The sequence below is a fragment of the Peromyscus eremicus genome, chromosome 3 (genome assembly GCF_949786415.1).
Source record: "Peromyscus eremicus chromosome 3, PerEre_H2_v1, whole genome shotgun sequence".
NCBI classification, from domain to species: domain Eukaryota; kingdom Metazoa; phylum Chordata; class Mammalia; order Rodentia; family Cricetidae; genus Peromyscus; species Peromyscus eremicus.
The window spans coordinates 73,834,929-73,860,329 of record NC_081418.1 but is presented as its reverse complement, the minus strand read 5'-3'; the positions used below and the strand labels follow the sequence as shown (position 1 = coordinate 73,860,329).

General features: G+C 42.1%; 1 protein-coding gene across 1 annotated transcript in view; it reads left to right on the top strand.

The window, feature by feature from the left end:
- The window catches only part of Fam13a (family with sequence similarity 13 member A), a 93,920-nt gene that overhangs the window by 41,278 nt on the left and 27,241 nt on the right, over positions 1 to 25,401 (top strand). The window contains exons 5-7 of the mRNA XM_059256695.1: positions 11,507 to 11,583; positions 12,596 to 12,638; positions 21,007 to 21,154. Of these exons, the coding sequence (XP_059112678.1) occupies positions 11,507 to 11,583; positions 12,596 to 12,638; positions 21,007 to 21,154 (268 nt within the window). The remainder of the gene's footprint in view (positions 1 to 11,506; positions 11,584 to 12,595; positions 12,639 to 21,006; positions 21,155 to 25,401) is intronic.

Below are 25,401 nucleotides of genomic sequence, written 5' to 3'. Positions count from 1 at the left end.
TCACTAGTCTCCTTTGTCATTCAGCTTTTTTATTGCTTCATGCTAGGGTGACTATACATTTATTAAAATTACAGATTGTCTGTTTTCCTGTTGTCAGTTTCTATATGTGCTTAGAAAAAATTCTACATTTTCCCCTGAGTAAGGCATGTATAATACAAATTAGAAATATGTTTAATAGCATTCTCAAGATGAAGAATCACTACACATTTTTATATTAACATCAGTGAGAAGTAAATTTTCTTCCTCCTTTGTTAAAATGTGTGTGTGTGTGTGTGTGTGTGTGTGTGTGTGTGTGTGTGTGTGTAGAGACAGACAGACAGACAGAGACAAAGATAGATAAACAGATAGACAAGGAATTTAACCCAGTCCTCACATATGTTGAGCCCATGTATCACATCTCTAGCCCCTGAAGAGTAAATAATTAAGTAAAGTAACCCCATTAACTCTTTACTTGACTCATGATTTGCTTATCTGCCGAAGAGATTTATAGTGATTAAAAGTCTGAAGCCTGACTTTACAGCTTGGAAAGAATATACTTCTTAGTTTGAATCTTTAAAAAAAAAAACAAACAAACAAAAAAAACAAAAACAGGAGTTTAACCCCATCAACTTTCCCACAGGGAATCGTGTTGTAAAGCTGCTAGATGGTAACTGTGAAGAGAAGTGGAAAGAAATATTCATTTCCTTTTTCCATTTATCTATCTATCTGTTTATCTGTGTGTGTGTGTGTGTGTGTGTGTGTGTGTGTGTGTGTGTGTGTGCACATGTGTGGGATAATATAAGATCTTTTTTCAGTTATTTTTATTTCTTTATTATTCTTTCATTTATTCCTCATTTTTGGTTGCAAATCCAAAATATGTTTCATCTCTCAAATTCTGTCTTCTTATTACCCTGACTATTTCCCAAAACTACTATGTGTCGATTATAATTTTTAGTGAGGTCCTATTACATGCCAAATGCAGTTTCCCCGCTCCCCTCCTCCGAGTCCCCTTTACCTCCTCTCTCCCCCAAAACCGCCCCCCCTCCACCTCCTCTCAGAAAAGGGCAGGCCTCCCATGGACATCAACCAGACACAGCATAACAAGCTACAATAAGACCAGGCACATACCATCACATCAAGGCTGGACAAGGCAACCCAGTAGGAGGTAAAGGGTCCCATAAGCGGACAAAAGAGTCAGAGACAGCCCCTGCTCCCACTGTTAGGAATCCCACAAGAACATGAAGCTGCTCAGCCATCGCATATATGCAGAGGACCTAGGTCAGACCTCTACAGGCTCCCCAATCTCTGCAAGCCCCCATGAGTCCCAGTTAGTTGATTATGTGGGCCATGTTCTTGTAGTGTCCCTGACCTCTCTGGTTCCTCTGGATCCTTCCTCCTCCCGCTCAGGACGCCTGAGATCCACCTAATGTTTGGCTGTGGGACTCTGAGGAACATTCACTTCTTAAGATACATGTCTGAACTTTGAAAAGATTTCAATGGGAGATTCCTTGTTCCAATTGGCTTTTGGTGTGTGAAAGAATTTGCCCCTCCCCAGTCACCAGCTTCTACATTCAAGCTCTGTGCATATCACATTTACACAAATGAGATCAGTAGACGTCTTTGCAATTAATAATTTAAATCCCGCCAGCAAACTTGGCAGGTAAACTTACTCCTCTACAAAGTGATGCTATTCTCAAAGGCTTTTGCCTGTTTTTCCGTTCTGTGAACTTTAAAGTTTTATTTTTTATTATTTTTAACTATGTGTAGATGTGTGTTTCTGAGTGTGGACATGAGTTCAGGTGCTTGTGGAAGCCAGAGGCATCGGATCACCTGCAGAAAGGGTTTCTGACAGTTGTGAGCTGCCTGATGTGGCTGCTAAGCTTTGAACCCAGGTCCTCTGGAAGAGCAACAAATGCTCTTAACTACTGAGCTATCTCTTCAGCCCCAAAATTTATTTGATTTTTTTTTTAATTGTCTCACTGTGTAGCTCTCTGGCTGGCCTGGAGCCCATTCTGTAAACCAGACTGGCCTGGAACTCACAGAGGTCCACCTGCTTCTGCCTCCCAAGTGTTTCCATGAATTTAAAAATCCAGCATTCATAGGTAAATACATGCAAAGATGAGAGAACACAACAGTGAGTAGTGTTTCTCACACTTGTGTGTGTGTTAACTTCACTTTCTCCAACTTCAAAAACTTTCCCCACCCCAATTCAAGGTTTTTACACATGGGGGAAATATTTGTTTTTATACAAAGTCTAAATTAAGAAGAAAAGGAAATAACTAGATCCATTCTGTATGTCAGAAAATAGTCTAGAAATTTGGGATACAGAAATAAGAAAAATGGAAAAATTTCTACCTTTGTGTAGCTTAAAATCTATGGGGGGAAAAATCAAAATAAGTAAAGCAGTAAGTGTGAAACCATGATAATCACTAGGAAGAAAGTGGAGGGGATGATAAGAGGAATCTTAGAGGACAGGGTGTACAATTATAGTACCAGCTGGGACAAAGATCTCCCATCAGAGTGTTTTAAAACAAAGTTCAGACATGGATCTTGAGAAATGAATGCTCCTTTCCATTCCTCTCCACAGTCACCACCTTACACACTCAACTCACTGTTCCCAGTGAGAAAGCTGATGTGTTAGACTCGTTTTTTTTAAAAAGGGATTCGGACTAAAAAGTATATTCTTTCCAAGCTATAAAGCCAGTGTCAGGCTTTTAATCACCATAAATCTCTTTGGCAGTGATGAGAGAAGACCTCCCTGGGAATTTGACTTTACTTATAAAACCCAAAGGTAATAGAACAGGCCATTTAAGTAAAACTACAGGTGCGAAGACCCTCAGCAGATCATTTATCTGCAAAGTCCAAGGAATTGTGGAGGGCAGATTGAAAGGATCTGGGGATGGGAGAGCAGATTAACTGGATTCTCAAACATCATTAGGAGAATTGACTTACTATGGGTAAGATGAGAAGCCAGTCAAGTGTTCTTTGATCAGAGAATGCGGATAACTTAATTTTGGTGTTACTACTGAATTGAACATGGACACACGTGATCAAGGGCAGAAGCCGGAACAACAGTGAAATGCTCTGGCCATAATCCTGGTCTGCGATAACAACTTAACTTAAGATGATACCAGAGGCAGCACACCGGCCCTGCAGGAGATTGGTGCTGCCAATTTATGAGGAGAAGAAGACAGAAGTTTGGGGAATGATGCCCTAGGTTGCCTTCTGGGCATGTTAAGATGGAGTGCCCTGTTAGATATGGAAGAGGAGCTATTAGAGCAGCAATTGGATTTCTGGGCCTGAAGTTCAGGCAACGTGCCTGGGCTAGAGACATGTGTGATGGTCATCAGACAGAGATATACTCGAAGACAGTACACTGGAGGGGATAACCAAGGAGGGAGTATGGGTGGAAAAGTGGCCCAGATAATGAACTCTGAGGCACACCAACATTTAGAAAATGGGAAAATAAGCACACAAAAGAGACTTAACAAGCAGCCAGGAAATAGGGGGGAAATGAGGCCAGCTGGATGTCTTAGCAACCAGGTCACTGAGTGTCTTAAGAAGAAGGGGTCAGAGGTGAGGCCAGGAGTGGACTGAGTCTGACCATTTGAATTCACAAACTGTTGCTCTTAGGAAGAGAATACTGATACAGGAGCAGAAGCCATTCCCAGGAGAAAGGGGGAGGAGAGTAATGGCAGCTATAGAGGCTTAGCAGACCCGGATCAGCCAAAGAGAGAACCGTGTGCAGAATTCCCCAGGCCCCCACCACCTCACAGGCTTGGTGTCCATACAGCAGGACTCCCGTCGTCTTTTTCTTTGGCGTCTCTGGGATGTGAAGACACAGAGATCACTGGGGTCTAGGGAACAGGTCGCTCAGGAAGAAAGCAGAGGCAATGAGCTGCCAGTCAGCGTTAGGATGCTGTGTGTCAGCTCCATGTCGTCTCTAGTGACCATTTCCCCCTCCTTGGCTGTAGTTCTGTCTACACCCTCAGTTTCAGGAGAGAAGCTAACCCCTGCCTTATCTAAAAAGCCAAGATAGTGGGCTGTGTTTTCACTATTCCCCTTACTCTAATCTAAAAGAAACCCTAAGTCTCGGGCCATTTAATATTTTTACCTGACGCAATGACAAGTGATTTTTTTTTTTTGCTTGTTTTCTAATTCTGAGGCTAGCCTATAAGGCAAAACAAAACAAAACAAAACAAAAACTTCCTTTGGAAAATGAGTTTACTAAACATTCTCCCCACCCTGCACGTGCATACACACACACACATACAATCTCTTACACATATGGTTTTCATAAACTAATCTCTATAGGTCTAGAAAATAGTTTCTTTATCCCCCAAAAATGTTCTCTCTAGAAAACAGTCAACAGTGTGACTAGAAGCCACCACGGACTCATGCATCTTCCTTCTAAACACAGGAAAAGAGAACTTGTATATTAATTCTCTCATCACAAACCTATCCATACTCATGGAGAATTAGAAGCAACTTTATTATTTAGAAATATAAGATAAAGAAATAAGTAATATCCAGATTTTGGGTTCAGTAAGATACAATGTGAGTATTAGAAATTATAGTTAAGAAGACTAATAAGCCGGGCGGTGGTGGCGCACGCCTTTAATCCCAGCACTCGGGAGGCAGAGCCAGGCAGATTTCTGTGAGTTCGAGGCCAGCCTGGTCTCCAAAGCGAGTTCCAGGAAAGGCGCAAAGCTACACAGAGAAACTCTGTCTTGAAAAACCAAAAAAAAAAAAAAAAAAAAAAAAGAAGACTAATAAACTGAAAAGTGTTGATAATTGTATTTGGAGTGCTTTATAATTTTAATCCTTCCAGTAGACAGGAGAGTATTATTAACTGTCTTCATTCTAAACGCAAAGGCATGAAATATAGGTGACTGAATACCTAACTCATAAATGAGGAGCAGCAGTTCCAGTATAGGGTCCTTTATTAACAGTAAGCTATGAATTGTGTGTGTGTGTGTAGAATTCATTTCTGGGAAAAAGACTGAAAGAAAATGTTTACCTTAAAGTGGTTGCGTAATATGATGGTATTACCAGAAATGATTCTTCTTCTTCTCGTTATTTTCCCAATGTATCCTATTAGAATATATAATTCTACAGTAAACACCAAGTTTCAAACACTGAGTATTAAAGTAAACACTAGGTATGAAAAGCAAACTCCAGTAGAGCTCACCTTTGCAAGCAGCTGCCGCCGAATGTCTGAAATCTCAGCCGAGGGTCACGGGAGGGGAATGGGTCTTGCAGTCAGCTGTGTCTTCATTCCAGCTTTCACTTCATTGCTTCACAGCAAGGCAAGCGAGAAGAGTGGTCAAGCTCAGTGCTCAAGCTCGTGGCCCACATGTGCAAGGCTGAGGGTTCAATCCCCAGCACTGCTAAAACAAATAGCCACAAGTAGGTGGGTGTGTGCTGAAGCTTCAGTTACTATTTATGTAAAATAAGGACATTATTATCTCTTTTGGCTTTTTGTTAATTAAATGCAACTAAATTTGCTAAAGTATAGGTAAAAGGGAACGTAGTGAAGGTTTTAGCTTCTGATGCCTAGTCCCTCTCCTCAGTTTAAATTCAGATACTCAGCCATCTGCACTTTTTGCCATAGTCCTTTACCTACCCAGCCCTGTAGTCAAATTTTACCCACACTTTTCTGCAGAAACCCAGTTTTGTATGCTATGAACTGGCCCTTTAAGGCCCTTCTGCAGCTGCCTACTGTGTCCTATGTTTGACCCATGGTCTCTTTGTCTCTCCTTGCCCTCTCCTCAGAGTGACTGTTTACTCCGCTGCTGGAGCCTCACTGGCTCACCTTCTAAGTCATGCTTGGATGTGTTAACCAAATCTTGACATCTCTCTGCCAGAGCCTTTCTTATGTGTAGCTAGAGTTTTCCTGCCTGGCCCACAGTCAGGACAAATCTCTATCACCTGCCAGTCCCACAGCCTCAGACCCGACCAAGTAAACACAGAGACTTATATTGGTTACAAACTGTATGGCCGTGGCAGGCTTCTTGCTAACTGTTCTTACAGCTTAAATTAATCCATTTCCATTAATCTATACCTTGCCACATGGCTCGTGGCTTACCGGCATCTTCACATGCTGTTTGTCATCGTGGCGGCTGGCAGTGTCTCTCTGACTCAGCCTTCCACTTCCCAGCTTTATTCTCCGCCTTGTCCCGCCTACACTTCCTGCCTAGCCAATGGCCAATCAGTGTTTTATTTATTGACTAATTAGCAACACATTTGACATACAGAACATCCCACACTTATGATTTTCTCCAATCCTAAGGTTTCAGCAGTCTCTACAGACGGGTTCCAAATCAGGTTTGCCTCACATAATACCTAAAGTCAACATGTTAAAACCAGCTTTTCTTCTGCTCTGCGATCTCTTCTGACCTTGGGATGTCCCTCTTATGCAGCCACATGGGGTTCCCCTTACTTGTTTTAAGCCCTGTCCTTTTCCTACTCTTCAGCCCTTCCTCCAACTTTCTACTGTCAAATGTAGTTAATTATATCTAAAATATCTTGCAATATCCGCAATATGGCTTGGAGGTAAACGTGCTTGCTGCCAAGCCTGACTCTCTTAGTTCAGTTCCAGGGACCAACATAATGGAAGTAAAGAACAGAATCCAGCAAGTTGCCCTTTGACCTCCACATATATATCTTGGCAAGGTTATGCCTCCTCCCATACACACTCATTCACATAAAAATAAAGGTCATTTAAAAATAAACTATTCTGATTCCTTTCCCCCTTGTCTTACCATTTGCATGACTGATACCCTTTTCTAATTAGTTTGGCGTCCAAACAGTTGGCTACCATGTCTGTACACCTCCACTCTGCCCCCACTAGACCATTCCATCTGCCCCTGCAAAACAAATCACCCACCCAATACAGACAGTGCTTTTAAACTCGATCAGCATAAGATGGCAGCCGATCCTGTCCAAACCACACAGCAGTTATTTTCTATGCAGGGCCACGAGTGAAAATGCCTGTCACTGTGAAACATTGACATGGTCACTCACGTCTCCAACAAGCGCTGCCGTGGGGACTGAGGACAGAAATGGTGGCTAGGCCGGGCGGTGGTGGCGCACGCCTTTAATCCCAGCACTTGGGAGGCAGAGCCAGGCGGATGGATCTCTGTGAGTTCGAGGCCAGCCTGGGCTACAGAGTGAGTTCCAGAAAAGGCGCAAAGCTACACAGAGAAACCCTGTCTCGAAAAACCAAAAAAAAAAAAAAGAAAGAAAGAAATGGTGGCCAAGCAGGCACACTCATTCCGCCTACCTGAAGTCTGCCTTCTCAGAGGATGAGACGGGCGACAAGTTCATAAATACGGTCAGATGCAATACTTACCAACTATGGAAAGCCATAAATCGGGATAAAGAGAAGAAACAGTGGGAGGCTAAAGACTGATACTGAAGAGAAGGGTCAGCAGGGCAAGGCTCAGTGCAAATGACACTGATGCAGGACCTCAGAGAGGAAGGAGTAAGCCCGTGGGGACCCTAGAGCAGTCGTGTCCAGGCAGAAGGAGCAGCAGCCTTCTCTTTTTGAGGATGTGAAGAAGCTGGGTCTGGATTGAGAGGGGGGTGTGATAGATGATAGCGTCAGATATGTAGGAGGAGCCCCTGTTGCTTGAGGCTTTGGGCCATTTTTAGGACTTGACTTTGAATATGAGCTGCCACCAGAGGAAGTCTTTTTTCATCATACCTTAGGAAGGACCAGTCTTTTAAGAAGAGCTTAACATGCCGTGTGATCCCCGGGGAGGATGCCATTTTCAGTGGTGTTGACATTGCGATTTTTCATAAGAGGAAATAAGATGCAAGAAGAGACGCAGCTGGCAGTTGATGGAGACAGAATTTAAAGCCAACGATCCTAACCCACACCATCATCCTAACCATGCATTATACTGGCTCTCTGTTTCTACCCCTTGATGGAGTCAAAGATGTCAACTCAGAATTCTAGACAAGTAGGCCAAATCATGACAAATAATTCATTTACCTTATTTTCTATTCTGTTCATTTTACAGAGATTTTTTTGGTGAGCTAATGGAGTTATTGTGAACCTTAATCGGATTTCCTTTCTAAAGGGTTTTTTGGCATAGTAGGTTATAAATATGTAGGTGAATACGCGCTGTTTAATTTGTTGCTTTTTGTTTATTTTCACAACACAAGTTAACTGTATATCTTTCATGTAGAAATTTTTGAGTTCAAAAGAATTTAGGTCAAAATTTCAAGACAGCTGTTCTTCTGACTCTATTGAACTTACAATAAACAAGTAAACGCTGGGCGGTGGTGATGCATGCCTTTAATCCCAGCACTCGGGAGGCAGAGGCAGCAGGATTTCTGTGAGTTCAAGGCCAGCCTGGGCTACAGAGTGAGTTCCAGGAAAGGCTCAAAGCTACATAGAGAAACCCTGTCTCGAAAAAACAAAACAAAAACAAAAAAAGCAAGTAAAAGCACATTCAGTCTTAGCTTAAGGATGACCTATTCTGTGGTTATTTAGAAGGCTTTACCATAGCTAAACTTGGTGGCACATGACTGTAATGTGTATAATCCCAGTACCTGGAAGGCTGATACAGGAAAATCTTGACATTGTCTAGGAGAGAGGATGCAGAGGCAAGAGAAAGCATTGACCACATTCACAGAGGCAGGAAAAATCCTTACAAATGTGCCTCCTGATAAGCATTAAGCTCACTCGGTCAACCTGAAATATCTACTATTCTAAATATGTTTCCTATTTATAGTCTGTTCTCCTAATTATTATGAAGGTTAATGTCAGATACTGTAGGGAAGGTAGGTTCTTAACCCCACTGCCTTTTATGGGTGTTTTCAACTTGGATACAATTATAAATACAACCTTCGAGTCTAAATGAACAAATGCCTTGATACAGCTAGCTTTGGACAAAAAATTATTTTAAATCCCCCTCTGACCAGTGTTGGAATTAAAAACTAGACTCAAAACCTATTTGCCCACAGACTTGAACACTAGAGGACAAAATGACTTTGTCTTCAAAAGCAGTACATGCTGACAGAGCTCTTTAGAGGATAAGGGTCAGAAGGCCTCCTCTGAATAAACATGTCACTCTGAAGGTCACGGTAGTGCTGCCAGTCAAAACAAGTCTATGACTCTAACCTTGAGTTCAAGAAAGGAGATTGTGATGTGGCCTCATTAGTAAAGGATCAGTGGCAGCTTTAAATTCCTTTTTATTACTTTCGTGCATTTTATGTTTTAGTGCTTAAAATATGTAGGCTAGGGCCAGCTGGATAGATCAACAGGTGTACATGTCCTGGCAACCTGAGTTTGATCTCTGGATCCCAAAAGATGGAGGGGGAAAGTGGCCCTATAGAGCTGTCATCTGAACCCCCTCTCATGCAAGCGTCCAGGGATCCATGCGCACATGCACACATACACAAAGAGCTTCTGATATCATAAAGAGGGACCACGAAGAGCTCACTAGCTCTTCCCATCCTCATCCTTTTCTTCCAGTCATGAAGTAGCCATAGGCCCAGTCATGGCACATGTCCCGCCTTTCCTGCTGAGATGTGAGACATGATATGTGTGGCTTCCAGACCTGGCTGGTGAAATCTCCCATTTGCTCCCTCCTCCTATGAACTGGAAGGAAGAAGAAATGTCCCAGAGCAAGCCTGGAGCTTTGTGCTGAAGATGGCAGCTGTTCTGGGCCCCTGTAATACTCAAGAAACATACCATGTGCCCCTGCCACCCAGTTCTTTGAGTCGCTGAGTTTGGACTTTGTGTTATTTGAGTTACCCTAAACAATGCAACAGCTCTCATTCACTATGGCACATTGATCACTCATGCTGAGCTACGCTGGGCACCGGGAGTGCGGTGGCAAATGTGATCCAGACAGACCACTGATCTTGCCCTCATCACTTTCCTAGTTTGCCTTCCCCAAACACACTTTGTCACTGTGTTTACAATACCTTTGTTTTTGTCAGAGGCCCTGAATAGGGAAGTTAACCATTAATTGCCAAAACACAGAATTCAGAAGCCAATGCGTTCTTTCTGTATTCAGCCGTGCACAAGGGAAAGGAATCTTGGATTTGTATATAAACAGGGCAAGGTTTGTTTAAAAGTAACAACGTCCTGGCCGCTTTTTCAGATGGAAGGGAAGCTATAGCTCAAACACAAGGGTGGCACTGGGGAGAAACTGCTCAGATTTCTTGTGTTGTGGCTTTGATTCTTTTTCTTAAAAAAAAAAAAAAAAAAGAAAGAAAGAAAGAAAGAAAGAAAAGGTATTGGCTTATGAAGAATTGGGTTGTATTGTGGTGTTTTTCTCCATTTCTCTCCTTCCTTTTTGCCCTCCCACCCCATAGCCATCTTTCCTCTTTGGTGCCACAGGAGACCTTTCACCCGTCCTCCACTTTTTTCACACTCTTTGTCCTCCTCTATCTAGTTTCAGATTTGGTACCCCTAACTCGTTACTTGTTATTCACACAAACACTAAAAGCTAGGGGTCCTCATGTGAAATAGAAGATGCATTTGTGTCTTTCTGAGACTGGGTCACTTCGTTTAATGTAATCTTTTCAGTTCTATCCACTTTGCTGCAAATTTCATGGTTTCATTTTTTATTAACAGCTGGCTAAAATTCCATTGTGTATAAACCACATTCTCGTTATGCATTCTTCTGTTGATGGACATCTATGCTGACTTCATTCCCTTGTAGCACCGAATAGTGCATCAGTAAACATGGGTGTGTAGGTGTCTCTGTGGTAGGATATGGAGTGCTTTGGGTACATGCCCCGTCATGGTATAGCTGGGTCATATGATAGTTCTATTTTTAATTCTTTGAGAAACTTCTACACCGATTTCCATTGTGATTGCACTAGTTTACACTCCCCCAATAGCAGATAAGAAATGCAAAGAACATTTCCTTTTTTATGCAGGCAGTTGAATCTAGGGCCTTGCTCTAGTGCTGAGCTACTTGCCAAGCCCAAGAGATGCCCTTTGTCCAAACTGACTTATAATCAGACCATTCTACTCATCATGGACTATTGTTTACTCAAGGTCATATTAGTATTGTATTCCACAACGGTAATAAATTAAGTTGCGTGTGAGAGCACGCAACTGTATCCTAGCACTTTCAAGATGGAGGTCTTAGGATCACCTCAAGAGCATCCTACATTACATGAGACTGTGTCTCAAACAGTAACAACAGGAAAAGGCTATTAAATGAGCGGCGACTGTTACATCAGTTCTGATTAGATTCGAGATCATTCCTCCATTGGATTTCCAAACCATCCTGATTTTCTGGCAATCTGAGTTTTGCACTTTAGCCAAAAAGCTTTTTTAGCTAATGTGGATGTTACAGTCAACCATTTCCATAACACTATCAGTCGTCTATGTTAAAGGGATGATGGAGTCAATTTATCTTCATGCCAATAACCATTTCAACAGAGTGTGTCTGTATCTACTTTTTTCCTGGTTTTTCTATTTTAAAGAAAGGATGATACGCTGCTGAATTTTTCTTTTGTTCCCTCATAGCAAACAACATGTTTTATGTTACAGAACATGGAAAGTCTTGGTTCTGTGCAGTCGCAAGAAAGACCTGGACCTGAAGCTGTGGAACTGAGGTCCAATGAAAGGTAAGTTTAGAATTTTCTTCTCACCCTGTTTTCAAGGGCATGAAAAGATTTCCTTCACTAAATACAGTGTGAGTTAGAGAACACAGAAAAGTGTAGGAGGAAAGGATTGTGTGTAGCCAGAACTTATTGCAAATAGAGTATTTGGCATGCAGATTATGCTATTATGGCTAATAATCACATCCAGGTATGATTTTCTTATAGATTTTTTTTCTCTACATGCATTATTTTTAGGATATAATATTTTGCCAGGTGGTGTTGGTGCACACCTTTAATCCCAACACTTGGGAGGCAGAAACAGGCAGATCTCTGAGTTTGAGGCCAGCCAGGTCTACAGAGTGAGTTTCAGGACAGCCAGGGCTACACAGAGAAACCCTGTCTTGAAAAATCAAGATATAATGTTATTATTAATTATTTGAAATTTTCATAAAATCTATTTTGGTCATATTCAACATCTCTCCTCCAACTTCTCCAGATCCACCCCTCTCCCTTACCCATCCAACTTCATGTTCACCTTTTTAAAAAAGACAGACACACCCAAGTGTGTTGTCTAAATACTCTTGGATGTGGGAACTGCCCTGGAGTGTGGATCACACCCTTAAATAAAACTGACTCTTTGTCTCCTGGCATGCTATCAAGTGCCAATAGTGCCTCAGCTAGTGTTGGGACTCGTACCCTCCTACACACACACACACACACACACACACACACACACACACCCTCCACCCCTCACACTGCCCATCAATGCTGGGATTTTTTTCTGTCTTGAGCTTGTGCAGATCTTGTGACGCAGTCATGAAACTGCTATGAGCCCACATGTGTTGCTATGCTCATAGATTAGTACATCTCTAGGCTGTCTATTAAATCTTAACTTTCTGTTCGATTTTGGTTTTGAATTTTATAAGAATTCAATTTAGAGATACTCTGATTACTTTTAAAAAGAAAATTATAATATGAATAGATAAAAGAGATTATAAAATAAATGGACAATTTATGTATTTTTTGTTGTCGATAGCAAAGAAAATGGAAGAGATGGTGGAGACACTCAGCATTACGAGGTGAGTAGCTAACAAAAATGTAACTGGTGGGGCTTTGCTCTTGTTCTTGAGTGTGCTTCTGAAATGTCACTAGCCTGTTGATAAGAGCCAATGAAGTCACTGACAGGACTGTGATTAGAAAGAAGGGTAGATCGTTTTACTTCTTGTAAAAATTGTAATAGGTAGTGATACTTCTGTGGGTTTTCTACTAAAACAAAACAGTGACTGGTTTGATGTTTCTATGACTTGATACATCTTTTAAGTGTATGCAACACAGAGGTAGTGAGTTTCAACTCGTCTGTCACAAGTATTGCCTCATTAGTTTTCAAATGAACATAAATTCAGATTAAGTTACTTACTGGGGTTCCTTTGGTTTCAGATTAAGTAAAAAACAGCATGAAAACTCTACCTCCCTAGTGTCTATCTGCCCAAGTTTCGTTCGTTTTCCTGTCCTTGCATATGTTGTCTTAGTGGCACCAATCCTGACTCAAGGACTCATTTTCTCCTGTGCCCATTTCTGGCTCAGTTTAGTGCCTGAATTTTAAATTCATATATGTATATTATATCTTCTACTCCTGAATGCTTCCAGATCCAGTGTCAATTTTAGTGTTTATGGGGAAAATTAAAGCTTTTCTCAAAATATTGTTAAATGTAGATATACTAATAATATAGAAAGAACAGACTCTGTAGCTGAGTAGCTCTTAATACTTGCTGAGGACTGGCCTAATTTATTAACGGAGTTGTTCAACAATGTCTATTAAATTCTGTATATTAAATCTATATATTCTATGCTGGGAATAGGCATTTAACTGCAGCCAGAGTTACTGCCCCCAGAGAGCTTTGAGTCTAGCAGATTAAGAATCTAAAAGCTGCACCAGATGGAAGTGAGCGGTGTAGCTGAGTGGTAGGGTATGTATCTAGCAAGTACAGTGTTCTAGGCTTGATCTCTACCAGAAAACAAAACAAAACAAAAACAAAAACAAAACAAAAACCCCAAGGAATCTTTAGCATCTTTCTCCTTAGAAAAGTACACACTCACATGAAACCACTGTAAATTAATGAAAACTGCCCCACTAATGCTGTAGATTTCTTATATTTCTTCTACTCAGGTCTTGTCATGTACGCTTCTTCATCAACCTAGATTAGAGAGCTGGACATGGTGCCCCATGCCTGTAATCCCAGCGCCCAGGAGGCTAAGGCAGGAAGGATGACAGCTACATCACCAGACTGTCTCCCCCAAAATAACCTAGGTGGAGACTGCATCATCTTCTTAGAATTCAAGCTTCTGCTTCTGTGATAATTCCCTTATATCTTATTTCCAACTCAAATATCCACAGGACCAAAGCAAGAGGCCAAGGTGCTTCCCTTGTCGCTAGGGACTGTGTCAAAGAGCATGTTCCTTCTTATCCCTGCCATCTTCCTTGACTCACAGAAAGCCCTTTGACATTAAAGCGTGCCAACTTCCTGGAGAGGTCTTCTGTCCTGGGATAAAGTGGAGTAGAGCAGTCTTGTCAATGAACTTCATGATAGTAAATCACAATTCCAAATGGCATTCAAATTCACAGTGGCCTCCCTATGTCTCTGGGTCGCAGCACAATCATTGGGACAGATCTTAAGTTCTTCTCCTGAGTGCCAGGTCCTCTTCTTACATGTGCCGTGCATATGTAGCACCAATCAGCAACCAGCTCACTGCTAGTACTCTGTAAACACTCGCTATTAATAAACATCACTGTCATGACCACTTCAGATAGGAGAAGAAATTAAATGGTGAGTGAAAAATCGAGGCTAAGCTCTATTGGTCATCCTCCATCATAGCCGCACCAATGAAGAAAAAGACACTACTTCATACAACTGGAATTATATCTATTTTTATGGGATGTTTTACTACTATTCATTAAAGAATGGGAGACTTGTTTTCCATTTTAAATGTTCTTTCCCTTGCTTTGGTATGCTATGATTTCATATGCATCACTTCCTAAAACTTCTGGAACAACAGTAGTCTTTCCATCTCAGAAATGAAAAGTCTACACTTTGTTCACCCTTTCTAGAATTCTGATAAACTATTATTTATTTTGTTTCAAGTCTCCTTTAGCATCAAGCTGATGCTAAAGAATTTGCCAGCATTTGTATGCCTACAAGAATTCATTTTGAAATTTTATTTTCCCGTAAGATGATTTTGTTCCCACTGACATTGGCCTTTAAGAGGTCAGGCAGTAGTGGTGCATGCCTTTAATCCCAGCACTGGGGAGGCAGAAGCAGGCAGATCTCAGAGATCAAGGTCAATCTGGTCTACACAGTGAGTTCCAAGACAGCCAGGGCTACACAAAGAAACCCTGCCTAGAAAAGCAAACAAACAAACAAATAATAACAACAAAGTCTTTGTGAAAACTGTCAGCTGTCTATGAGGTTGGAGAGGTGTTTTTGTGACTAGAGTTCTGTCAGATGAGGGACACTGACCCTCAGCCTCAAAGCTGCTCCTTATTGTAGGGACAGACAAGCAGACAGAGACTTCTAAGTGTGCCTCTTAATGTCAAGATGCAGGTGTAACAGTGATTTCATTTTTTTCAAATATCAATTGACAGCTTTAAGCATACCTTGTACCAAGGCCTGTACTGAGAACGATCATAACCTTGTACCTTTATTGCACGTCTTTAAATTTTTATTTTAATTATGCAACTAAACTTATCCAAGAGGAGGGTCTCTGAGAGTCCTGGAAAAGTGCTGATCACCAGGAGTTACTCATTCCTTTCTCCTGAGGTTTAAATTAGACTTTATTTAATGACACATAATTTAAAAAAAAAAAAACATTGAGTCATTTCAAAATACTACAAAGGAAAGTAGGGTTTCTTGGGGCAGACCTTGGACAGGTTGGCACTTTAATAAAATATCTTCCTTGGGCTGAATGAATAGAGGTGACTTAAGAGGTGGCAAGTGTTCTATGACACATGGAGCCTAGAGTGTTTGTTCTTTCTTTCTGAAACTCATTGAAAAGCACAGGATTCTGGAAGAGAAAGCATCCTTACCACTCTTTTAAAACATATAACTGAGATACATTTTTAGACTTGTGCTTACTATGGAAGTGCCCTACACGTTGAAGCCTTCTGGAAGCTAAGCATTTCTCTTTAAAGGTTTAGTTTTATTGTTTTAATTATATGTCTGCATGTGACATGCCTGTGAGTGCAGATGCCAATGGAGGCCAGAGGCATCAGATCTCCCCAGAGCTGGAATTATAGACAGTTTGTGAACTGCCTGATGAGCTGGGAACTGAACTTGGGGTCTCTGTAAGAGTAGTAAGCACTCTTGCCCTAGGGATGGGTCCTGATCCCACTGCCAGGGGGCCCCCTAGGACATGAGAGGGCTTTTTGGAGCCCACTGCCTATGGTGGGACACCTTACACAGCCTTGGTGCAGGGGGTGGGGGAGCTTGGACCTACCTCAGCTGAGCGTATCAGGTTCTGCTGACTCCCACCCCTTGCTCTGGAGGAGGTAGAAATAGAGGGTGAAATGGGGAGGAAGTCTGGGGGGTGGGAGGAGGGAGGGGAGGGGATCTTTGGTTGGTATGTAAAATGAATAGAAAATTTCTTAATAATAAAAAAGTACATTTAAAAAAAAAAAGAGTAATAAGCACTCTTAATCACCAAGCCCTCTCTCCAGCCCCAAGCTAAGCAATTTTCTATTGTGAAAATGTTACCGTTCATATAAAACCTGAATAGTCAAACAATAAACTTATAATGAATCTCTGCTGTGGAAGTAAGAGGAGCAAAAATTATTAACTGTATGAAAAGCATTGCATTATCTGAAAGAGATAATTTTATTCCAGAATTCTAGGTCAATGAAATGTTAAATTCTCTCAAGACATTTTTATGTTCTTTATGCCTTCTAAGCCCACTGATTAAGAGTGATTAGAAGCATACTTTTGATAACAAACAGGACATTCATCACAAAAGCCTATTTCCCTTTTTTTCCCCCTGCTTCAAAAAAGTAAGTAAATAAAAGAAGGAAAAGAAAAAGAAGACAAAGGAAGAAATTGAGGCTTGCCATGCAAGACAGAGCGTTGCTTGTCCCACCAGCCATCTCAAGTCCAAGCTCTCACTGACCCTGAGAAAAGGGACAATCAGTGCTGACCACAAGCCACTGGAGCTTGTGACACACGAGAACCTTGGGGATGTGTTATGTCTACACTCCTTTATTATCAGCCAAACAGTGAATGCTGGTGGTTTCCCGCGTCCAGTTAATACTGGCTTTTCCTGGGAAAGCTGCATCGTCCAGTAGCCTCTAGTGATGTCGTTCCTCATCCTGCTAAGTCCTCAGCCACGTCCCCAAATCCTGTCCAGGGAAAGAGAGGGAATGACACATAAATGCTGTCATTGGAAGCCAAGGAAGGGGGCAGAGCAGAGCAAACAGGATAGGTGCGAGTCTCAACAGTGAGACCGAAAGCCTTGCTGGTTAATGGCCTGGACCTGCATGTGGACTGTCACCTGAGACCCAGGTGAGACAAGCTGTCTATATTGGCCCTCTGCCAACCTTCCCTCTCCCTTTATAACTTGTATGACACTGGCCCTTGGACATTCAATGTTGCTCTTCCACATGGAATTCTATACCTTATGCACTTGTGAATTCTGTTGCTCAGAACATACTACCCATTCAAAAAACATTTGCCAAGTGAATGGGGAAAGGAGTAGGGGGAGAAACAGAAATCTCTTTACCCTTACTGTGGGCCACCTGTTTGTATATGTTTTCCCTTTATTCCTCACAACAACCTTAAGATGCTCAGTCCAGTGTCAGAGAAGGGAAGGGAAGGCCAGAGATGCTGGCTCACAGGTCTTGACAAAGCAAAGCTGCTATTTAAACTCAAGTCTCTGCCTCCATAAGCCATCCTGATCTGCCTACTGTACTGGATCCTCTGTGAGCCCTCCATGGTTCCATTAAGCAAAGATTCATTGTGTATTCATGTGAGGCAGCATTTTGAAGTTCAGTGTGCTCCACATCATAGCATGAAGTATTTCTGAGTTGAAAAAATGTGCAATTGACTTATTTTTAATGTAACTGAAGATACTTGATGTATAAATAACAAAAATTTAAACCAAAACTATTTTGGTATTTGCGACTGTCCTTGACATTGTTAACCCAAATGATCAAAGGGAAGAAACAGATAAGCGAATAGGCAGTATTTGCTGTGTCTATGCTAAGCACTCCTAGAGAGTATGGCCTGCCTGACAAGGGGCCTCCGCCAAGGTACCTACGGGAAGGAAGAGCAGTTTAACTTCTTGCACATGGCTACAGAGCCTGAGCAGCCACTGAGTAGCAGTCCCACCATCGCTGCCCGCCTCTTGTGCAGTTGCCAATTGGGCAACCCTGGGCCAGGAGAGCACATGAGTTTCATAGACCAATGGGCCAGAAATTAGGACTCAGGCTGCTAAGACCAGAGGACAAATGAAACAACAACCTCAGGGGTGGATCAGAGTCCAACAAGACAGAGCCACGCTGTGCATGTGTCCCACCGAAACAGAGCATGCTTGCTGCGCAAGTGTGTCCATGATTTCCTAAGCTGGGATAGGTGTACGGAAGAGGGATGTGTTCGCTGCTGTCCCAAGAATCAGCTTCAGTTAACTAAGGTTTCTCTATGCAGGATGTCCTGCTCCACACTGAATGGTGCCCACCCTGGTGGCCTGTCCTTACTGGATTTCAGATGCAGTGACTGCTTGCTATTTGTAAACCTCATAGAAAACAACAAGGTCTTGTTGAGCAAAGCTCCATATGCTCACATCCTCCTTCCTGAAATGCTCTTCCCAGTGACAGCCCATTTCCTCACTTCCTTCACACCTCTGCCTAGGTCTCATTATGGAAAAGAGGCCATCTCTGCCCACTCAATATAAAACAAGACACTTCATCCACTGTCACTCATACTCATCTTTCCTTGTTTTATCTCCATCGACCTAATGATGTTTTTATTTTTGAAACTTTTAATGACATACTTATTTTTATTTTATGTGTAAGGGTATTTTGGCCTGCATGGATGTCTGTGTATTATGTGTGTGAAGTAGGTGTGGAAGCCAGCGGAGTTCAGATCCCCTTGAACTGGAGTTACAGACAGTGGGGGCCACCATGTAGATACTGAGAATGGAACCTGGGTCCTCTGTGAGAGCGACAGTGTTCTTAACCTCTGAGTCAGGCAGCACCATTGGACACTTAATTATGCTGTGCTTAGCCCAGCATATGGGGTCTGTTAGCCTTGCCTCTGCTTCTGGCACTTCGGTCGTCTGCCCGCCCCTTCTTAACCTTGGGGCTAGCCACCTTGGACCCCTTCTCTCACCCTGGCCATGGCGCTCCTCCATGCTTTGCTGGCCTTCGTCCTAGCCCACCTCTTCCTTGTATGTGACGTGTCCTCCTCTACGGCCTTTCCACCCACCTCTGTTGCCTGAGTTAACTGCTACTGTTACTGATCAACGGCAAACACACTGGTAGCTCTGTTTGCTGATTTTTTTTTCATGATGCATAAGTGTTTCCCATCTTTCGATGTAGCGTGTTTTACCTAAAATCCAGTCATACACACTGTGTCTCCTAGTCCCCTCGCCAGCAGTTTGAGGGCATGGCATTTTACTTGTTGGTCTTTGCATGGTGCCTTATAACAACAGAAAGAATGGTGGCTTCTGTCTCGCTGTTCTCTTTTTTCTGTTGTTGGCTAGGATTAGATTAGGCTTTGATTAGAACCTCTTAGATTGTCCCAGAACTTTACAAGGTTATTTACTATATACACGTTCCATTCCTCTGTTTTACACATTTATAGTCATACAAACTCACATGTTTACACACAACTTTTGACTGATTGTCCCTAAAACATCTAAAAGCTAGGTACCAGATCGATGCCTTCAGCCTTGGTCCACTTAGGCTAAACTCAAGGAACAAATGGTTTCTGTAATGTGGCTGTTTCCTAATAGACAGATAACATGCTCAGAATGCCCTAGAGTGTAAGGTTGCCATGGTGTTTTCACGTGATGCTGCTACTCACCTCGAAGTTTTGTTCTGTTCCCAGTGTGAAGAAAATGCCAGTCTTCATGCTTCACTCAGTAGAAACAGAATAGTACAAAAGCACTGAGTATTCCCCTGGTGATCTCAAAGTGGGTCGGACAGCTACTAAAAGGAACTGAACGTCTTAAATAGCACTTTATTTTAAGAATAACAACATCTCCTACATTAGTGAACTCACTTATGATTTCCAGATGTTCTTGGGTTTTTTTTTCAATTAATAATAGGATAACTAAAAATAAATGTTCATTTACCCCAAAGAAAATATTTTGTGCAGATCTGTGCTACTTGAAAAGTACATTTTTGAGTAAAACGATTTAAGCACAGTCATTTATGATTTTATGAAAGCAGGAAGAGACAGAACAGCTTCATTTACAATATGCCAGGAGAACAAGGTAAATCAAGACAATTTTGATGCAAGAGAATTAATTTAAGTGCTATTTTAAACATACACACAGAAGCATTCAGCATAAATATCTGCCTATTAGGAAAGGTTCCCCTCCCATCAGATGTCCTAGCCAGGTGTCAGTGCTGCCTATGGCAGAGCCAAATGCAGCTTTAAGGAACATGAATAATTAGAAAAACAACTGGCGGTTACATATTGTATTACATATTGTAAGATATAAATTACAAATCACCGACTTGCCAGCTCTTACTTTTTTTTCCTGGGAGGGGAAGATTGTTCTCCCTGTAACCTTGGCTTGTTTTCAGGGGCTATTCCTCCCTGCTAGCTGAGATGAAACACCAAACCCAAACCCGTGCCATTTGAATTTGCGCAACAATACTCTAATACCCAGAGCGCCTCCATAAATAGTCTGTTCTCCCCACACTCCAGAGAAAACAGCCTGGTTGAGCCTGAGGGCTCAGAGGAGTGTGGTGCCCCCAACTTCTGCCCCGGTCCTTGCAGGAATGTTTACCTAAGCCGCAAAGATACTGCTTGCCAGACACACCATGTTGCTGCCGCAGCCTTAGCAACCGGCGCCAGGTTTTTGTTGTTGTTTACCATCTGGTGGGCCATGCTCCTTTAAGAAACATAAACTCCTTCTCCTCCTTCCCGGCCTCAGTCAGTAATCATTCACGACCTGTCAGCTGCCTGAAGTCATCTGGAGGAGCAGCCTAAGGAAATCATCTTGCCTCTCCCCCCGAAGAAGAAAAGTTAAAGGCTGGCAGATGGACAGTGGCTTTTCTACATGAGAGTAGCCAGATAGTGCCCACGGGGCATCTAAGCTCGGGTTTTATTTCTGCAATGGAAGTGTTAGCAGCTGTGGCTGAGGAGGTTACTTTCGGAAGGCGTGGAATCACTGCAAATGTTTTTGCTTTTTGGTGAACAGTAGCTAGTAGGGGACATTGTGCTGTTATTGCAGAGCCCCACAATGAAGATTCAGGAGCATCCCAGTATATCTGACACCAAACAACAGAGGAATCAAGATGTCGATGATCAGCAAGAGAGCTTTGTCCCTGAAATGCCCCCGTTGGACCTGACAGCATTGTGCGATGAGAAGAACTGGGAAGGTAAGTGATCCTCTGCCATTTGGATTGTTTGGCACTGAAAAGAATCAATATGAATAAGTCCATGCAAGGTGTGTGACTGCATGCCTGTGAGGTCGAGAGTAAGAGCTATGCATGCAGAAGAAACTGGGTTTCTACAAAGAAATAACCGAAAATCCTTTACCAGGCAGCAGGAGCAGGCTTAGTGTTGCCTAGCATAGTTGCAGTACAAGAAAGGAAGACAGGCATGCTCTTTGTCCTGGTGGCACCTTGCAGTATATTTTTAACCCACCAAGCGTGCTGCCCCTGCTTGTGGTATGCCGCAGAAAGCCGGCCACCCACTACCTCATCCACCACCCCCACACCTCGTCCCTCTGCTACCTACCAATCACCCCCGCTACATCACTCACTTCCCGCAGTACACTTTCCAGGTTGTCAAGGAAGATGTTTTTCTTCGCTTTTCTTCTATCTTTTAACGTATGCATTTAAAAAAAACAAACAGGTTAACACACACTAACAAGAACATTGAATGCTGAAAACATGGTTTTAGACTTTTTTTTTTTCCCCCAGAGATGTCTGGTGAAAACATCAGAAATTTACTAGCTTTATCAAAACTCTGTCAGAGAGGGCCCGACAGCCGTTCCAATCAAGGTGCCTTCTTTATCCCTCTGTCTGCACTCAAACCCATGTCCGCGCTCGATAGAGTGACTTTCTGAAGGCCACAGCGTCATGACTTAGGAGAGGGTCACAACTATGAAAATCAGCCCTGCCGGTCCTGCTGTGCCCTGCCCGCTCTCCAGACCCACTCCTCTTTTTCCACCCAACGATCAAAGTCCGTCTGAAAAGCCCACATGTGAAAAGTCGACCTAGTTATCGTCCTGGCCTGCGGGGCTTCGTGAAAGACTGTTTTCTTTTCATTTTCCTTCCTGTAATCTAAGAAACCTGTTCTGGTTATTTTCACGTAGTTAGGCAGCAGATCTGAAATTTTGTCACATCATCCCAGCTCAAAATATTCAGAGAACAAAAGAGGCCACGGTTGACTTGCTTCATGTCATATTAAATTTAGCTGATCCGTGTCTGGATATCAGTTGGTTTGTCGTTCATTTCTGCCCACTTTGAAATAATCATATGTCTTTTTAATCTATAAATTCACAACAACCTGCCTTCGCTACCCGCAAGAGTCTCAGAGTGCTCACTGTTGCCCACAAAATAGCAAAAGCAAAAATAAATAAATGAGTTTGAGTTTCAGTGATACAGCCTATCTTATAGATTTTAAATAAGAAGAAGAAATTGGAGCCAAAATTCAAATGAACTGCAGCTGCTTCCTGCCCCTCCCCTGAAATGGACTGGACTTGGTTTGATTATTTCTCTTGGTTAATCATAAATTCAAATTTCTCTCTCTACATACATAACCTAAAATAAAGCTGAACACGCGTTCCAGAGTGGTTGAAAGTCAATTTAGAGTTTCTTAGAAACCATTCTATTACTTTAAAGACTTATTCTGCAGAGAATAAAAATATGGAGGAACCAGCATCTTCTTTAGAAGGTTAAGCAGCATGTTTTCTAAAAGTTTATTGGGAAAATGCGCTTTACAGGCTTATTGGAGCGTGAGACTTTGGCTTCATGCAAATTGTCACGACTATTCTTTTTTCCCATTACATTGGCATTTGTTGTTGAACTTCTACACCTTTCAAATCTACAGGGATTTATTTTTCAAGGTCATTTTGGCTGTTTATTGCTCTCAGTAACCTTTTTAAAATGACCTATTTTAATTTCCAAATAGCTTTATAACAGGAACATGACCATAAGTATAGGCAAAATAAAGGAACCAATCAATGCATAAAGCTAGATTAAATGACAACAATAAATTTGGTGGCTAGAAAATCATCTTGTTTATAGCTTCAGTGATGCATGAAAAGGTGTTTTTCTAGTAGCTTGACACTGGGTTAAGTTGTGCACACAAAAGCAAGGCAGCAAAATACGGAGATGGAAGCAGCAATCACCGGACTACACAAACCAATAGCCACACTGAGCCTCCAACAACCCCAAAGTCGCTGTGTGGAGGGACACTCTGTGTTTGTGAGCCTGCTCGCTGGCCTGTGTCATTGGTCACAGTCTGATGTGTAGCCAGGAAGGGTCAGCTGATTTAGGGTGGCATGAATGGGTGTGGTTGGAGCAGCATGTGTCTGGGAAATAATGCTCTCCAAGTTCTTAAGCTTAGGAATCAAGGGGACAATGAAAGAGATTGAAACGGTAAGTAGATTCCATAGTCTAGAGAGTGGAACCCTTGAGAGGTGAACATAGGGCCCATCTCATCCTGTTTGCTGGCCTGTAATCAACTGTGCTTTCGTATTTTAAGACACATTATGTAATCTACCATGCCATTATTCTTCTTGGTGTCAGGGTTTCAAGTCTTCAAAGTTAAGTGGATACACAAATCAAAGGCACTGTTCTAATACTGAAAGGTAATTAGAACTGTGTAATTAAAATGTTACTAAGTCCCATGCATGCTGATTTGCATGAGATTTAAACATACAACTGTACTTTATTTGCCCTGAAATTAGGTGTAAAGAGCACTTTGACCTGAGAATGGTAGCTCACACTTGTAATCCCAATGTGGGGAGACTGAGGCAGCAGAATCACCACAACTTTGAGGCCAGCCTGTGCTACAGAGTGAGACCCTATAGCACAGGCTGGCCTTGAATTCAAGTTCCTCCTACCTCAGCATTCCACGTGCTGGGATTACAGGTGTTGACCACCACAAATAGCTAAGAGGACATTTTTTAAAGGTCACAAAACGCTTAGTTTTTCTCACTTATTACTTACAATGGACAACAGTTTTGGAGAGAAATTCTCTATGAGAGTCATAAACAGAGGCTGGCAAGATGGCTCAGTGGGTAAGGGCACTTGTCACCAAGTCTGATGACCTGAGTTCAGGCCCCAGAACTTACATTGTGGAAGTAGAAAACCAAGTCCCCAAAGTTGTCCTTTGTCCTTCACATACGCACCACCGTGCACACAAACACAATCAATCAATTCATCCAAGTTTAAAAAAAAAAAAAGTATTTTAGAAGAATCATGGAGAAGCAAGTGATCTTAGAAGATCTCCAGTTGAACCCTCCCACTGTACAATTAAGAAAGCTGAGCATCTCCTAATTTCTCACTCATGCCCAAACAATACTAATCAGGCATCCCATCAAATAAAGCAGATAAGAACCAAATTCTTGGGTCAAATCCTGGCTCTGCTGCTTGATCAGCTCTGTGGGCAAATTAGAAAATCTGTCTCCATTTTGCCTTGATTCCATTGTCCTTAACTAGTTATAACAACAACAGCAAATAATACATAATAAATATAGTCATTGTTTAGCAAGGATTAAATGAGCTAATACCTGCTGTCTCCCACATCCTATGGGTACCATGTAAATATTACTGCATTTCTCTTCCACAAATATCTCTAAAATATACTTTTGAGGGGAAATTCAGCCAATATTTTGTATGAAATTCTAAAAGAATTAATTATTTTTCAAAGAAGCAAAATCAGTAATAACTAGGCAGGTCCTCGTGTATTTGCCAAGTGCTGCCCATTCACACTAACCTCCATTCCTTTCTTTGTAGTAAGCTAGACCCTGATCTGGGAAATGCCGCACTTGAAGGGAGAGCAGCTGGGCACCTGGCAGGGTCTTGATGATAGCTGTCTCTGAGGCATGTGAGCAACAGAAGACAGGCAGGGTGGTGCATTAGTAACTGATTAAGAAACTATGTGAAGCGGGGCAGCGGTGGCACACCCCTTTAATCCCAGCACTTGGGAGGCAGAGGCAGGCAGATCTCTGTGAGTTTGAGGCCGGTCTGGTCTCCAGAGTGAATTCCAAGATAGCCAAGGCTACAAAGAGAAACCTTGTCTGGAAAAAAAACAAGCAAACAGAAGAAACTATGTGTAAATGGGTAAACCCCTAGGTCAGTCGCCTCGAATAGCATTGTTCCTATTGGTTGAAGTCATCAGCCCTATTCTGTTCAATAATTTAAGCAGACCAATTGAAGACCTGCTTCTTAACTTTGCAGATAGAAGCAAAACAGATGCATGAGCCTTAAAAAAAAAATCGAATCTGGCCGTGACACAACTGACTGCTGAAGTTCCTTATAAATCTGGTAGTTGAAAGACTTTTTGAACAATTTAATAAGACTACCGTTGTTCTAAGATTGAATTATGGGACTCTAAAAAGAATTTATGAAAGTAATCCCTCCATTGTGACCTCTGTCTTTCCATGTCTGAG